The 17,372-nt window shown below is 39.8% G+C and overlaps 1 protein-coding gene across 2 annotated transcripts in view; it reads left to right on the forward strand.

Annotated features, from left to right (window-relative positions):
• Window positions 1-8,873, forward strand: part of LOC133140172 (polypyrimidine tract-binding protein 3-like) — a 46,526-nt gene extending 37,653 nt beyond the window's left edge. For both annotated transcript variants that reach the window (XM_061259799.1, XM_061259800.1), the window contains exons 9-13: window positions 1,056-1,089; window positions 1,222-1,314; window positions 2,779-2,995; window positions 4,935-5,012; window positions 6,063-8,873. In XM_061259799.1, the coding sequence (XP_061115783.1) occupies window positions 1,056-1,089; window positions 1,222-1,314; window positions 2,779-2,995; window positions 4,935-5,012; window positions 6,063-6,195 (555 nt within the window). In that variant the 3' untranslated portion in view covers window positions 6,196-8,873. The remainder of the gene's footprint in view (window positions 1-1,055; window positions 1,090-1,221; window positions 1,315-2,778; window positions 2,996-4,934; window positions 5,013-6,062) is intronic.
• The last annotated feature ends 8,499 nt before the right edge of the window (window positions 8,874-17,372 follow it).

Consider the following 17,372-nt stretch of genomic DNA (forward strand, 5'->3'; position numbering starts at 1 on the left):
TAGTAATGTTTTGTAAAAAAACTTTAAAGAATGTTTTCAAAGAACATTATTTTATAGCTTCGGAAATACCCTTCTAGGAACTTTTGAAAAACTTGCCACTCTTAAGAATGTTGTGTCCAAAAGCCCAACAGCAGAATCCCTCCCCCTATTTCTACGCAGACTAAAAACACACCTTTTCAAACTCTACATTAGTCCTCCCTCCTGATTTCCCCCCCCCCCTTTCTGATATCCCTATCCTCCTTGTCTAACCCCCCCCCAAAAAAAATTGCACTATATGTTTAGAACAGCATTTCATGTGTATTTTCCGAGTTATGGATGTGATGCTTTGACTTGTGGAAGAACCTATGCACTTGTAAGTCGCTTTGGATTAAAAGCATCTGCCAAATGACTTAAATGTAAATGTAAATGTAAAATGTAAAAAGAACATTCTTATCATGTTGGAAAAAGCATTCCAGGAACATAAAACAAATGCCACACCAAAAGAATGTAAAACCGTAAGAATGTTGTCCGACTGTTCCAACAATGTTCTTTTGAAAAATAACTTTTGAAAAAACCTTCTACCAACGCTTCAAAAAAACTTGCCACACCAAATCTTCTAAGAATGCAGTTTCCAAACGTTCAGAGAATGTTTTCAAGAAGCGCTCTGGGAACAAATTAAAGACTTGCTGTTAAAAACACTCCCAGAACATTTCAAGCTAATAACGGTATTGTTAGAGGAACCATCTTGGACCCTAAAATGGATAGCTTTGAAACTGGATTGTTTCCATAAAATGGCAATGAATGGTGAACGTGGTTGAATGTCAAAATGGGAAATATCCATCCAGGAAGGGGAACATCAAATATGCTAACGAGATGTGCATGATGAAGAAGAATATCGAGCAGAGGCTAAATTCAAGCACTGTCAAATCAGTCTATGAAAAAACATTCAAATATTTATTTTACTTTCCCAATTTATTTTTATAAACTTTACTGGTGTTCTTATTTCTGCACCATACAATAAATGCCATACACTTCATGTCTCTCTCCATCTTCTTCAATGTGTTTCTTTCATACAGAGTATATCACCACATGGACTCTTCATCCTGTTTGGTAAGGCATAAATGCAGTTTTGAAGAAGCACTACTTACAGTGCTGTATAATCTTGTACTTTTATTTACATTAGTGTAAATTAATTACTTAAAAGTTGACTTTTTTCTTTCTTCTTTTCTGTTTTTTCTCTAGGAGTCTATGGGGATGTGCATAGAGTTAAGATTATGTTTAACAAGAAAGAAAATGCCTTAATACAAATGGCTGATGCCACACAAGCGCAATTAGGTGAGTCCTGCATCTCTCAACTGAATACTAATGTGCCATCTGTATTCTTAAAATGGGCTTTACTTTTAACAGCTATATACCAGTTTGTTAGGTACTCCTGTACACTTGCTCGTTAGTGAAAATATCTAATCGCCCAATCATGTGGCATAAAAGCATGCAAACATGGTGAAGGTTTGGTTGTTGTTCAGACCGAACCTCCAAATGGGGATGAAATTAGAATTTAAGCTGGGGATACACTGCAGTTTTTGGCATGATTCTGCAGTCGCAGAAGCAATGTGCAAATCGTAGAAGAATTCTTGCATCATGAGCCAAAATCAGCCGTCTTGGATCTCTCAGTGTGACATACTCACAGACGGCCGATTGAGTGTTCTTAGCCTCCGAGTGAAGACTGGCAGTGTCACATATTTCAGCTGCTGAGACCACAGACAATGGACATCTAATGAACAACCAATAAGTGCATCATAATGCAATACATGATGTACTGTAAACGATATACATAGCACTCTAACCACAAAAAACACATTGTTTTAACTGTGAAATTTTTTAAAGAGTCAACTTTTATTCCTGCGTTTGTAGAAAATGTTGAGAAATGCTTGGGTACAGGTACGTAAAATAGCAGGTGAAGTCTTTGTTTCAAATAGGTTGTTTAATATAGGAGAGGAACTAGTTGGTCAGTACAGAACAACAAGAAGCAACAACTGAGGGAGACTGCCAACACTTACACCCTGTCCCTCAATGGAAACAATGGACCAAATGGCCATGGCTGAAACACTTCACAGGAAGTGGGGGGTGATTAGATCTGGTGGGGGGAGAAACAAGGTGTGGGGAATTGGACAGAGGGAGGGGGCAGAGGACATAACACAGAGGTATTGGTTAAAGAAGCCAATTTTACTGGATTAGGGACGAGACGAGGTTGTTGGTTGGCCCACTGCAAGGTGAGATGACGACACGGCTCTCGTTTTGCAACATTAACTTTTATTCATCGGTCACTATTTCTATTTCACCTCTTCACTATATGCATGTGGATAAAGTGGCCGAGGCTAATGAGTGCACCATTAAGACAGCATCACTTTTGCTACCTCTCTCAAACATCCATCGCATCCAGAATAATTAGCCACAGTTGAGACAACTGTCAGTAACAATGGAGCTCTTATCCAAAAGGAAAGCGAGAAAAGAAACCTTGTTTAGAATGACTTTTTCTGGGCAAAAAACGCCTCGATTTAGTCTACAGCTTTTAGCTCCACCATTCTCAAACTCTGTGCGTGTGGATGTCAGATCATGTTAGGATTGAATCTCTGCTCTTATAGAATTCTTATCGTCCAGTGTTCGTATCGTCCGATGGAAAAACGTGATATTGTCAGGGCTGCATCGCACAGTGTAACAATCATAAGCGCCGATATCACACAGTCTGATAGCTACGTCCAGCAGCATTTCATTGAAATACGGCTGTGCTTGATTGGCCAGCGATGAGCCACCTGAACGGGCAGAGGCTCCATGGGAAGGTGATCCGAGTGACCGTTTCCAAGCACCAGACCGTGCAGCTGCCCCGGGAGGGCCAGGAGGACCAGGGCCTCACCAAGGACTTCAGCGGCAGCCCCCTGCACCGCTTCAAGAAGCCCGGCTCCAAGAACTTCCAGAACATTTTCCCCCCGTCCGCCACCCTGCACCTCTCCAACATCCCGTGAGTCTCTCTCTCCGTCAGTGATACTGACTGCAGGCCATACTGCCTATACGCACAATGATCCTCCAGTGTCAATCCAGATTGAATTATTCTGCATGTTATATGTAATATCCATGAAAAAACCCATTCATTTGATAACCATGATCGGAATAAGCCAGTATCCCAGTTATGAGTATAAGATATGTAGGATATTCCAATTTTATTTATTTTTCTTATTTTAAATAAGCTGTTTACATGAATCTATATTTTATTTGGGTGCCTTAAACCAGTGTTGCAAAACATTTCAAGACGATTCAAGCCTCATGCAAGAATGACTTGTATGAACAGAATAGTTCTTAATCGCTTTAATCTCTTAGAACAAGTGCATTCACCAATTTTCTCTCATTTAGGATGTTTTCTAATGTAGGAAGAACATGTGTTCTATGAGCCATGTAAACAAGCGCTCTTTTGCTTGGTAGACAGAAATCAGATCAAACTTTCAAACCAGGCATTGCAGATTCAGCAACTGCGTAGTTTATTTCTTGCCTCAAATGTTTTCTGAAACTTATTTTAGTGGACGGTTTAGGAGTAAAAAAATGAAGTACAGTATGTCTACAGTCTGCCATATTATTATCTTTCGCCTAAAAAGCAATAAACCGCAGTCTACCCAATCAGGTACCGATTACGTTAGACATTCTTTGTTCTTGATAATCCTATTGGCCATGTATCTGACAGAACCACTGTACAGTAAGGTAAGGTATGTAAGGTATACTACATTATAACAGACATATTAAAGTTAGAAGCACATAAAAGCAAGGCCAGATATTTAGGGGCCCATTATATACCATCAATACAACAAACGTTTCAGCTTCATGGATACAGCTTTTTCAAAAATGTACCTAATAGCCTCTGAAATGTCAAACATGCGCAGATAATGTAGCCTATTGCAAACACTAATCATGAACTTACTATTATTTGTGCCAGGTCATTGGAACCAGTATTATCCTCAGACAAAGTTTCTGTATGACCACTAACTAAAGCTACAGCAGGCTACAGTAACGTTACTGTAACTGTAGCTTTGGCAATATATAAATAACATCTATGCTCAGCTGCTGTCAGCTGCTGGAATCGTTCAGAACACCTCAGTCTACGAACTTGTAAAAAAGTCTATAATGATATTTATGAGGATGAGGTCTGGAACTTCGCTTCATTGCAATGTAACCCTGTTACATTGGATATTTCAGGTGAAGATGGTTGCAGGCTTTTATTTTACGGATAGCTTCAAATAAACTCCTACACGGTCCACCCATTACAGATGTAATTACCTTCAAATCAGAGAGAACAGTATGCACTGTTTATAATATAAATACCGGATTTAAAGTGTTTCATCATTACAATGAACAGAGTGCTCAATAATTTGTTTATCATACCAGGTTTATTGTAGCTAAATCTAACAAATATGGGAAATAGGAAAGTTTCTTTAAGATTACCTTTGCTGACAAAATATTTTGCTTTAGAATATTTTAGCTATGGCATAGTATTGCATTGGTGGCTCAAAAAGAGGTTGCACAGTATTCCTAATCTGGCGTTTCGATGAGATTGTGGAGAATGTAAAAAATGTTGTAGTTAGGGGCTCAAAGTCCTGCGCTTTGAAGGGATGAAGCCGTGAGCCAGATATAATGAAAGATATATACTGTATGTTTGTTCTCTAGTTCAACTTTTAAAAGAAATGCGACGATATGAGCGACTTGGAATCAGTATTGCCAACACAAAACGCATACAGCACATCTATTTCTGATATTTTGGTTTTAACAGTCTGGAGTATATTTATGCAGACTGTGTAAAGAAGCAGTGCAAAAAATGTGTGGATCTGCTATTGGTTTTCTACTGACTGTGATGTCCTGTGGCTTGATTCTGTTTTTATCGTCTTTTCCCAAACCTCTATTGTCTCTCCTCTCAGCCCCTCTGTCACAGATGAAATGCTTCAGGATCTGTTCGCTGCCTGTGGGTATTCAGTAAGGGCCTTCAAATTCTTCCTGTAAGTTGGATACGTAGCCATGGCTTGTTTTCCGTTGCCTCGATAAGCCCAAGGGGTGAAATTCCTACGTGTACCCCCCTCAAGACGAAACAATTTATTGTTTCATTTTTTTTGGAACAGTGAGGCATTGCTTTTGGTAATCTTAAGAACATCTCTCCTACCAGTGTGATTTGTTAAGTGATCTTATTAAGATATGTATCTTTATTTAAATTAAATTAAATTAAAATTTTTCTTTCAGCTCTCGACCAGATACAATTTGGATTGGTTTGATTAATTGGATCTGAGCCATTGTCATCTGATTAATTTTATGTTAAATGTTGATTTTCTGAGGCAACCTTGTCTGCACACAGGAGAAAGACCACCAAGAACTCATACATGTTTTTGAATTCCATTAAGGCCCTTGCATAATTATGTACCAAATGCCATAGTCAGTAATATCTTAACTGACACTTTTTTATGGTATAATAGTAGGTGAATACATTATAAAAAGTATTAATACATAGGAATGCACACACCAAGTATTCACTGCAATTGCAAGTGCTCACTGTAAGACTTTAAAGCAAGGGTTTGAACTAGTCTTAGAGAGCAACACTTTCTGCACTTTCTTGTTGTCTCTTCTCAGTCAGCAGCCAAATTAGGTTTTATAAACAAACACTGTGGACTCAGATTTGACTGAGGATTTAGAGCTAATCAATTACTGAAATAAAATACTTAAGTTCAGAAACGCATCAAAAGCTAGTAGACATTGCACAGCCCTATAGGATTTGAATTTGAGGTCCCTGCTTAAGGATTGAGTCTGTAGTAAATATATTTTGCCACTAGGCGGAAGCACTTCACAGGGAAATTTTCCAATAGTTTTTTCCACCGCATGGTCTATAGTCTATAGTCTGTTTCCTGATCCCAGTTGCTCTTTGAAGCTGCTGAAATAACAAACTGGCCATTTATTTCCTGAATTCCAGATTGGAGTGTCACTACTGCTAAATCGCTCTGCACATTGGTGCTGGATTGATTCCATTGCGGCCGGGCTGACAGGCTGTCTTTTGTTTGCAGAAAAGATCGCAAGATGGCTCTGATCCAGCTGGGTTCAGTGGAGGAGGCCATCCAGGCCCTGATCGACCTCCACAACCACGACCTGGGAGAGAATCACCACCTCCGGGTGTCTTTCTCCAAATCCACCATCTAGCCTGCCCTCCCACCACACCTGGGTGTGCCATCTGCTCACAGTGAGGGCCAACAAGAGGGAAGAAACGAGGGATTTATGGTCACAAGTGAAATCACAACAAAACACTAAAGGAGCATGAGAGCACCATTAGAGACGAGAAAGCGAGATCCATTTCTGAGGCAGAGGAGAAGGGATGACATCGAGCAGTTTGTTTTTATTGCTGCCCCGTTTCCGGTTTGGACCCTTTACAGTCCACAGGAAATTCTGGCCCATTGTGTCTGGCCACCCTGTCGTTATTCTGCCGAAGATGTAATTAACTCTGCAATCCTTAGAGATCGGAATTGGACGCAGAAGCCTTTTTTCATCAGGAAATCTTGCGAAATGTTATCAGATGCAGCAAGAAATTATGTCAGGCTATTTTGGGTACAAGAACCTGTCCATGCAAGTGACACCACCCATCGTAGATCCTAGGATTCGGCCTTGTGGGAAACGTACAGAAAGTAATGAACCTCTCTTATCTCCCACTTATCTCCTGGGCATTGCCTCTTTCTTTCCAGAAAATGATAGTTGTGTAGCCCAAAGAGGGCATTGGCCACTGGAGGGGTGGGAGGGAATCACACAAGGTCGCAGGCAAATCGCAAGCAATTTTCTTTCTAAATTACAATCGCATGTGTGCGACAAAGGCATGGGATCAGCAGTCTTGCTACAGCATACGTTTGCATGCTGCAGAGGCGAGACATACAGACAACGAACTCGCACATCATGGTGATTTTACATTTCTCTTCTCGATGTTGTGTTTTTCTGGGGGTTTTTTTTTAATTAAAGATGTGTTTTTATGTTAGGTTTTTTTTTTCTCTTCTTTTTTTTTTGCATTAGCTGTGCGGTGACGTTGGGATATCGAAGTAAGCAACTTGATGTAAAGAAGAAAAGTTTGCCATTACAGGCTTTTTAATCAAAATCCAATTCCCTCCACCGACTCTCATAAGCATGCTTTCCTGGAAACAAATGATGACTGTATGGCACACAATACATCTATTTTACCAGCTAACTTCATTTGGTTGTCTTTGGAACCAGACAAAAACAGAAGCTGTCAATAAAAGTAAGAGAACTGTGAGAAACAAGGCGCACTCACAGTCATTCCAAAAGCACTGCACAATCTCTGCTGATTTTACACGTGAACTCACGGATGTGGAAAATGACAAATCAAAAGTGCAGTTCAATGATTTCCTTTGTAATCTCCAAATGAATTGAATCTCAAGGACTTATCTTCTAGTATTTTCCTCTATATTCCCCTCAAGATACCAACAAGCACGGTTGTCAGAAACCTACTTGAGGATATCATTTGTCAACTATATATATATATTTTTTGCCTCTGTTGCTGAAAATAAGCATTCCCCCCCCGATGGGGTAGAATGAAATGACACTCCCTTTTTACCTTGAGCTTTCAAAGGAGACGGTCTACCTTTTTATCTTTCTCAAAACCTCAATATGGCCCATGCTGGAAAGAATGCCGTCTGTGTATTCCAGCCTTGAGTGGCATTAGGATATAAAAGGCAGATATAAAATGCCTCCTTCGTGTAACTGCTGTGGTGACCTCGCCTTAACATTCCAAGAAGGGTTGCCGTGGTCCCCCATGAGTAGCATTAGGGGGAAAGCATTGCGGTTGTGTTGCCCCTCCTCTGCTAGCAGTCTGGAGGTTTAACAGAAAGATATATTAACTGAAGGCAATGCAAGCCACAGTGTATCTGAAGAAAAGAAGAGCAAGCATTTCTTAAATATTAAAACGAGATGTTTACAGTCTTAAAATGGTCATTTTCAGGTTTATACATTTAAAGGACTGTCACGTTTGTAAAGAAGTTACTTATTTTTGGTAATTTGTTCTTTTTTACAGAACACAAAAAAAAAAAATCTGAAACCTTGTTGGGTTTATTGTACCACTGTAACTGCTCAAGAAGTCATTGGGGGGAGGGGGTGTGTTTCCATGTAGTTAGTTCAATTCTTATTACTGTATGTGCCTTATAATCAATCCATAGGTTTTAGACTTCTTAACATAACCGTTTTTGTGGGGCTGGTGCGAGGGTTGATATATTTTATGTGTTGATTTCAATGGGTCACACATTTTTAAATTTGTATTGCTGTGTGGAAAGTAAATATTAAAATATAATGAGGTCACACTGTAAACACATCCATTATTATTCACAGGTACTGGGTGAAAAAAAATTTTTTTTATGTCGCAAAGAACAGGTATGTTCACACTGCGTTAAAGTTTGCACGTTGTTTTTGGTGAAAGTTATTGCAGCTTGACAGTCTAGCAGTGTGTTCTTCTCTTTGCACTGTATCTGTGAGCATTGCCTATGATTGAGGTCCACTTCGAGTCTGTCCACTGTTCGGTCGGCTCAAAATGGGGTGGAATAGATATGGTTGCATTCAGAAAATGTCTTTTAATGTCACACTGTATGTTCTGCCATTGTTTCTGTGGAAATAAATGTGCTGGATGCTTCAGATTATCTATCTTCTAAAACAGGTCAGCTTCAAATTGCATTCAGGCAACTTAATCTTTTTTTTTTTTTTTTAAGAACAGCTTCAGTCTTAAGCTTCAAATTCTGCCAGCATTAAGTCATTAAGTCATCGTATGTGAAGCTCCATATAGAACTGAGACAACTTAAATCATTTTTTCACAATAAACCATAAGTTCCAAATGTCGCCCCTGCTGTTTTGTGTGTCCCCATGACATCTTTCTTCTATTGCCTGATGTTAAATGTCAGATGTTATGTGTCACTTTACATACCTCGTGTTTCATGGGTTTTCAGTCTGTTTTCATGAGGGATGATGTTCTATAATCATATTACAGAAATACAGATTGCGTCTTAAGATCCCGTTGCATTCTTCTTTGGTATCAATCCAATTTGGAATGCCCCATGGCTAAAAGCCCAGCACCCTCCGTAGGTTCAGGTGGACAGTGTTACAGCTCACATTTAGGTGTCCAGAGAAACTTGCGAAGCTTGTATTTGCCATACAGTCCATTTATACTACTGAATACTTTACTGACACAATTTAAGTGCTTTGTTCAAAGGTACAACTGACATTGCCCCTTGTCTGGGAATCAAACCTGTGACTTAGATTTTTCTAAGCCCAGTTCCTAACCATTTTACTTTGGTCATAGACTACCACAAATGGCCTTCTTTGCAACCTGACAGCAAACCTACTAGCATGACTTTTTGACTTTGTTGCACCTCCATCAATCATTTTTAATTGGTGACAGTGCACTCAGTGAGCACTTTATTAGGCATAATATGACTTATTTTTTACGTTACTGTCTCCTTCCTGTCAGTTTTGGCCAGTCTGGCCATTCTCCTCTGACGTCTCTCATTAACAATGTGTTTCTGTCAGCAGAACTGCTGCTCAGTGTATTTTTTGGGGTTTTTTTGCACCATTCTTTGCAAACTTTCAAATCAGCAGTTTCTGAGATACTCAAGCCACCATGTCTGCCACCAACAGTTAAGTCACTTAGATCAACCGTCATAATGGAGGAAGAAATGTGATGTGAACATTAACTGAAGTTCCTGACCCGTATCTACATGATTGTATGTATTGCACTGCTGCCACACAATTGGCTGATTAGATAATCGCATGAATAAGTAGATGTAATAAAGATGTTCCTAATAGTGCTCAGTGAGTGTATATTGTATAGTTTAGCATAGGCACCGCAAAACAATGTAAAACACATTCACTGTAGAACCGTAATATTAATAAACTATCAACTATTTCTGAAAAGGTGTTAGAGTTCTGCACTGGATGTGTTGTGGGCTGAATGTATGGATATGATAAAATCTACATTTCATAAGTATAGTTTATCTCGATGTGAAGAACGTCTTGTTTCTTTCTGAAAGGATTTCTGTGATAGCAGTTTGTAAACATGTGCTGGTCTCATTGCCTAAATCCATGTGTTTTGGGCCTGTTTTCTTTCCTGCACATCACAGAGGATTAGCTTCTCTGCTTCATTCTACAGGGTGTCCTGCACATTACAGAGGATTAGCTTCTCTGCTTCATTCTACAGGGTTTCCTGCACATCACAGGGGATTAGCTTCTCTGCTTCATTCTACAGGGTGTCCTGCACATTACAGAGGATTAGCTTCTCTGCTTCATTCTACAGGGTTTCCTGCACATTACAGAGGATTAGCTTCTCTGCTTCATTCTACAGGGTTTCCTGCACATTACAGGGGATTAGCTTCTCTGCTTCATTCTACAGGGTGTCCTGCACATTACAGAGGATTAGCTTCTCTGCTTCATTCTACAGGGTGTCCTGCACATTACAGAGAATTAGTTTCTCTGCTTCATTCTGCAGGGTTTCTCGCACATTACATTGCTTTTGAAGACAGCTGAGAAGCTTGGAATTCCAGAGAAATAAATCCTAGAGAACATTATGTATTTCCACATTTGACAGTTCTATTTCCTGTGGCCCCTCTAAAGCCTCGGTAAATATTTCCTCACATAATAACTTCTGTGTTCTCAGGGTTTACATGGTAATGAAATACAGTCCTTTGATCATTAAGAATTGTGAATGGGATTGTATTACGCTATGAAAATCTAACTGGACCATGTCCCATCTAAACTTTAACAACAATTATTGAAACCCCAAGTAATTCATTTAATTAAAATTGAAAAATAAGTTCATATCAAATGTATGGTACTTTATTGTGGCCACCACTGGCTTCCTCTTCACCGGGGAATAAAAATGATGTAACCCGCAAGCCAAATCCATGTGTCATCTATCACCATGGGGGAAAGCAAAGAATTATCAAAGGACACTAGACAAAGGGTTTTTGACCTTCACAAGTCCCATTATGGGTGATGTACAGTACTGTGCAAAAGTTTTAGGCAGGTGTGGAAAAAATGCTGTAAAATAAGAATTATTTCAAAAATAGAGATGTTAATAGTTTATTTTTATCAATTAACAAAATGCATGAACAGAAGAAGTGAATGGACAGAAGAAAAATCTAAATCAAATCAATATTTGGTGTGACCACCCTCTGCCTTCAAAACAGCATCAATTCTTCTAGGTATACTTGCTCACAGTTTCTGAAGGAACTCGGCAGGTAGGTTGTTCCAAACATCTTGGGAGAACTAGCCACAGTTCTTCTGTGGATTTAGGCAGCCTCAAATGCTTCTGTCTCTTGAGATCTCGATATTGAGATCAGGGCTCCGTGGGGGCCATACCATCACTTCCAGGACTCCTTGTTCTTCTTTACACTGAAGATAGTTCTTAATGACATTGGCTGTATGTTTGGGGTCGTTGTTCTGCTGCAGAATACATTTTGGGCCAATCAGATGCCTCCCTGATGGTATTGCATGATGGGTAAGTATCTGCCTATACTTCTCTGCATTGAGGAGACCATTAATTCTGACCAAATCCCCAACTCAATTTGCAGAAGCTGATGGCACCGCTGGACATCTTCCGATTGCGAAGGGAAGTAAGCATGATGTTCTTTTCAAGTTTCCTTGGCTGACCACTGCGTCTACAGTCCTCGACGTTTACCGTTTCTTTGTACTTCTTCAACAGAGCTTGGACAGCACATCTGAAAACCCCTGTCTGCCTTGAAATTTCTGCCTGGGAGGGAGAGCCCTTGCTGATGCAGTATAACTACCTGTCTTGTTGCTGTGCTCAGTCTTGCCATGGTGCATGACTTCTGACATTAAACTGTCTTCAGCAACCTCACCTTTTTAACCCTCCTACACAGCTGTTTCTGTTTCTGTTAATGCTTGTGTTTCAACCGACATATTAAATTGATGAGCATTAGCTCCTGTTTGGTATAATTCGTTAATCACACATCTGACTATATGCCTACAAAATACTTGACTTTCTGCAAGTGTACCCACAAGAATTGATGCTAGTTTGAAGGCAAATATTGATTTGATTTAGATTTTTCTTCTGTTCACTCACTTTGCATTTTGTTAATTGATAAAAATAAACTATTAACATTTCTATTTTTGAAAGCATTCTTACTTTACAGTATTTTTTCACACCTGCCTAAAACTTTTGCACAGTACTGTATATTGAACATGGAAACTAAAACTAAACTAAAGATGGCATGCTGCACTATTAGGTTGGTCATTTAGAAGTTTAAAAGCACTGGAACAGAACAGTGGTAAACCTGATGGGTTGGTCATTGAGAAGTTTAAAAGCACTGGAACAGTGGTAAACCTGATGGGTTGAGGATAGGAGTGCCTTGTCCCCATGGTGAGGCAGATGTTTTTGGGTGGGGTACAAAATGTTTTGTACACAGCATTGCCAAATCTCCCATCAGAGGCTGTTTTTGGAAGTGTTGCCAGAAATGACCTCTGTTGAGAGCAATATGCAGCAATAAGCTGGGGTTTGTTAAACTGCATGGGATCATTTGGGGTCCCTCCTACAATACTGGTTTTAGAAATAATTTAATCAGCCTCTCCTACCTCTTTCACTTCTATGGACAGGTCCACAGTATATGCTTTTCAGATACAGGTGCCCCTCAGTTCTGCTATTTGTGAATGTCCGAAATAACCAAATCATGTGTGCTTTTGCAATATGGAACTTTTATTTAAAAGATTATATTTTCAATATTCTGTTAAAATGTACTTGCTTTCTTTATTTTGTCTTTATTTTTCAATAGCTGTGCTTGTGTGCCCCATGAAGTTTTTTGAGGCTGTAAATGTTTATGAGGACGCGTTGTGAGACAGAAGTTATCAATATGTATGCTCTTTTACATTTGTTGTCCCATAGGTTTAAAACCTCTTGAGGTCCATTACCTTTTGACTTGTCAGTTGTTCTTTTTTCAACAGGAGCCAGAACCCACCTCCTTTCAATGTGTGTGAGCATGACATTTCTGTTGCTTTTTCATCACCATATTATTTTCAAATGGCAGGCTCACTCCTGGGGGATGTACAACAAAGCGAGGATTAGCGAGCTAGCCTAAACTCTAACCCTGGGTGTCCTGTACTACAAAGGTACAGAGGTGTTTTCACTGGGCAGAGACCATATTAATCAGCTGGATTTTTCCATGGTTGCTAGATTGTCAATGGAGAGAATACAGTAGCCAACATAATGCAAGCTTCTTGAACCTTGCGCATCAATAGCCTATCTACTTCCCTTATAAGATTCTTGAGTTTTTCATTATCTTGTATCAAGTCATGTTTTAGGAGTTCTAGAATGTGTAGCCTATTTCCCACAGCAGAAAAACAATTTGTGAGATTGTAGGTTTATTTATTAAGAATGGTATGGTAGCCTAAATAAGTTTGTAACTAATAATTGTAACAAATTGACATCAATTTTTGCCAACCCTTGTCCCTGGCATTGTTGGCGGAATCAGTGTGCTGGTTTTTGTTGTTACTCAGAACTTTTGAGTAATTAAAGCAGTTGATTACACAGATAACTCACATCACCTGGTTTCTTGGATCTGAATTATTTGCTGATATTTAGCCGAAAACAAAAACCAGCTCATGCTGCAGCTCTCTAAGACCAGGAGTGAGGACCACTGGTTTAGGGCATTTCACTGCACTAAAAGATACTTTTTCTACTGGGATTAAGGGTTTAGGACAAAAATACCTGCACCTTTTATTAACCATATGTGTAACTTGATCTACTTAATGTTATGTCAAATGAGTATAGATGTCCCATTAGTTTTGAGATCACAATATTGTAAATTATTGCAATAAAAACTTTAGTTTGTAGATACTGTAATGTGGCTATAAAATATAATACCATAACTTATTGTAATAAAATCTTAAAACGAATTAATCTTAAAACAATAAACACTCTTTATTAGATATTTATTTGATTTATTTTTTCAATGGTAATGGCAAATGGTTGGCATTTATATAGCGCCTTTATTACATTTTACATTTTAGTCATTTGGCAGACGCTTTTAATCCAAAGCGACTTACAAGTGCATAGGTTCTACCATAAGTCAGAGCATCACATCCAGAAACTAGCAAAATACACAGGAAATGCTGTTCTAAACATAGTTGTCATCAGAAGTGCATTTATTTTTTTTATTTATTTTTTTTTGGGGGGGGGGGGTGTTAGACAAGGATAGGGATATCAGAAAGGAGGGGCAGGGGAAATCAGGAGGGAGGACTAAGGTAGAGTTTGAAAAGGTGGGTTTTGAGTCTGCATCGAAATAGGGGGAGGGATTCTGCTGTTCTGACAGTGGTAGGCAAGTCATTCCACCACTGAGGAACCAGAACGGAAAACAGGCGTGAACATGCAGCTCGACCGCCAGGTGCACGTAGAGAGGGAACCGTAAGGCGACCAGAGCTGGCAGACCGGAGTGGTCTAGCTGGGGAGTAGGGAGTGATCAGGGATTGTATGTAAGGTGGGGCAGTCCCCTTAGCAGCCTGAAATGCCAACACTAGGGCCTTGAAACGGATGCGTGCGGCAATAGGAAGCCAGTGGAGGCCAATGAGAAGCGGGGTGACATGAGCCGACCTGGGCTGACTGGTGATCAGGCGGGCTGCAGCATTCTGGACCAGCTGGAGGGGCTTGATGGCACATGCTGGGAGACCGGCTAGGAGGGAGTTGCAGTAATCCAGGCGGGAAATGACGAGCGCCTGGACTAGGAGCTGGGTGGCTTTCTCCGTCAGGAGATGACGGATACGGCGTATATTATACAGAAAGAACCTGCAGGTTCTGGCAGTGGAGGATACTTGTGGAGCCAGGGTGAGGCAGTTATCAAGAGTCACCCCAAGATTCTTTGCCGTACGGGAGGAGGAAACTACAAAGTCCTCAACAGTCAACGAGAGGTCGATTGACGGAGAGGACTTAGCAGGGATGTAGAGAAGCTCAGTTTTGGCGAGGTTGAGCTTCAGGTGATGGGAAGTCATCCACGCAGAGATATCAGCCAAGCAGGCAGAGATCCGTGTGGTGATTTGGGTGTCGGGGGGGAAGGAAATGCGCTGCACAATTGATGCTTCTCATTCACCCATTCATACACTCAGTCACACACAGCAACAACGACGGCAATTGGCTGCCATGCAAGGTACCAACCAGCTTGTCAGGAGCAATTGGTTGTTAGGTTGGTTGTGAGCGATTGACTTTTTTCCGAATACGAGTGTTGTACAAGTAATTTGTATTAATTATCCATAATGGGAGAATTGGCCTGCTTTATTTATTTATTTTTTGCATTGGCTGCAGTACCTGTACATCAGTGACAAATGCGTAACATCAAGTTAACACCGTTTCGTGGCCTAGTTCCTCCGTGGTTCCTCTCCCTCAGATTTGTCAAACTACTGCCTGCTGTTATTTTCCTCACCTCTCTCTTGGGCGTGTCAAGAGACTGGCTGCTGATGGGGAAGACGTGACCCGTTGTAAACACACAGCCATGTGCTTCACACAAGCTACTGTACAGAGTTGACTTTAGATATAAATGATCCAGGATTAAAAATGCCTAAGTTAATTGTAAGGACGGAGGATGCGGTCACAAATTTATGGACATGGACATTATTTTAGCTAGAGGTAAGGTAGTACATTTAGTCAATTTAGCTTTTTTCTGGCAGTGATTCTTGTTATTTAGTTATTCACTTTTAAATGTGTTTACTAGCCACCCAGCTAGGTACTGGGATTGTGCTGTGACATGTGTGGGCAATTGCCATCGGCTTGATTTGCTGTTGAAATTGAACAAATTACGCTGGTGATGTTGCGGTGGATTTTTTAGATTGCTGAAATGTTACCGATTTTTCTGGTCAAATTACCTGTCATCTGAAGTGGTCTAAACACACTTTAATGTGTGAGAAAGTTTTATCTGCAAACTCTAGAGACTATTGTGCGTGAAAATCCCAGGAGATCAGTAGTTTCCGGGATATTCAAACCACCATGTCTGGCACAAAAAATAATTCCAGGGTCAAAGTCACTTAGATCACATTTCTTCCCCATTCTGACATTTGGTCTGAAAAACAGCTGAACCTTTTTACCATGGCTGCATGCTTTTATGCATTTAGTTTCTGCCACATGATTGGCTGATTAGATATTTGCATTAACAAGCTGGTGTACAGGTCTACCTAATGTTACCTAGTGTTCAGTGAATGAATATGTTTTTACATTACATTATTATAGGTAAAATTGTGGTCGCCTAACAATTTTAGCAATTGCTGTTTTTGTTTTGCAAATACAAAAGTAAACATGAACAATGCCCCTCATCCCACTGAAATTATATCAGCTGTATTGTTTTGATACAGTAGCAGTTCCAAATGAGCTTTGTGTGACCTTGACAGAGAGAGAGAGGGGAGAAACAAGATGAGTTTATGTTGAGTTGATGTTCTAAAATGTATATATGGTTGAAGCATTAACACTATCTGATTGCATGTTTGAATTTTCTGCATGGTTCAGAGAAGTTTCTGCAATTTGTTTGAATTCAAATAATAATTAAAATTAAATTATAAGTACTCAGTATTATGCAATGGTCTGCTTAATTCTTTGCCAATTATAACTGTTGCATGCCTTGAATAAATTAAATGATATGTAAGCTTTCCTCAGTCACCTGGTCTCCTTGTCTTTATTTTCTTTTAGCACAAACCCTGCTCAACCAATACAACAGCTCTATGCTGTGAAATCACTGTCTTAAATAAAGGAGTGCTCTGGCTTGTCAGTGTTGTGTTCACTTCTCATAAGATTTCCCTCTCGACTCTCTGTTCTGCTCTTGCTTTTCAGTTTTATGAGCTGTTAATGACCTCAAAGTACAGTCCCCTCCAAAAGTGTTTGAACAGCAAGGCCAATTCCTTTGTTTTTGCAAAACACTGAATACATTTGGGGTTGAGAAAAAAAAGATGAATATGAGAGTACATAATTTTTGCTTTTATTTCCTGGTATGTACACCTAGATGTGTTTGACTACTTAGAACATAGCACCTTTGGTATCAGAACCCCCACTTTTTAGGTGAGCAAAAGTATTGGAACAAGAGAGTTTTTAAGTTAATGAAAGTAAATAACACATAATATTTGGTAGTGTATCCCTTGCTTGCAATAACTGATGATTCCTCCCAATTAGTTTGGATGCATTTCTCTGTAAGTTGGCAGACATTATGTTTTTGTAGACTTCTGAATTCATCCTGCTGCTACCATCATGAGTCACATGATCAATAAAGATGAGTGAGCCCACTCCAGAAGCAGCCATGCAAGCCCAAGTCATGACACTCCACTGTGCTTCACAGATGAGCTCGTATGTTCTGGAT

This window comes from Conger conger, chromosome 11 (genome assembly GCF_963514075.1).
Source record: "Conger conger chromosome 11, fConCon1.1, whole genome shotgun sequence".
In the NCBI taxonomy this organism is placed as follows: Eukaryota; Metazoa; Chordata; class Actinopteri; order Anguilliformes; family Congridae; genus Conger; species Conger conger.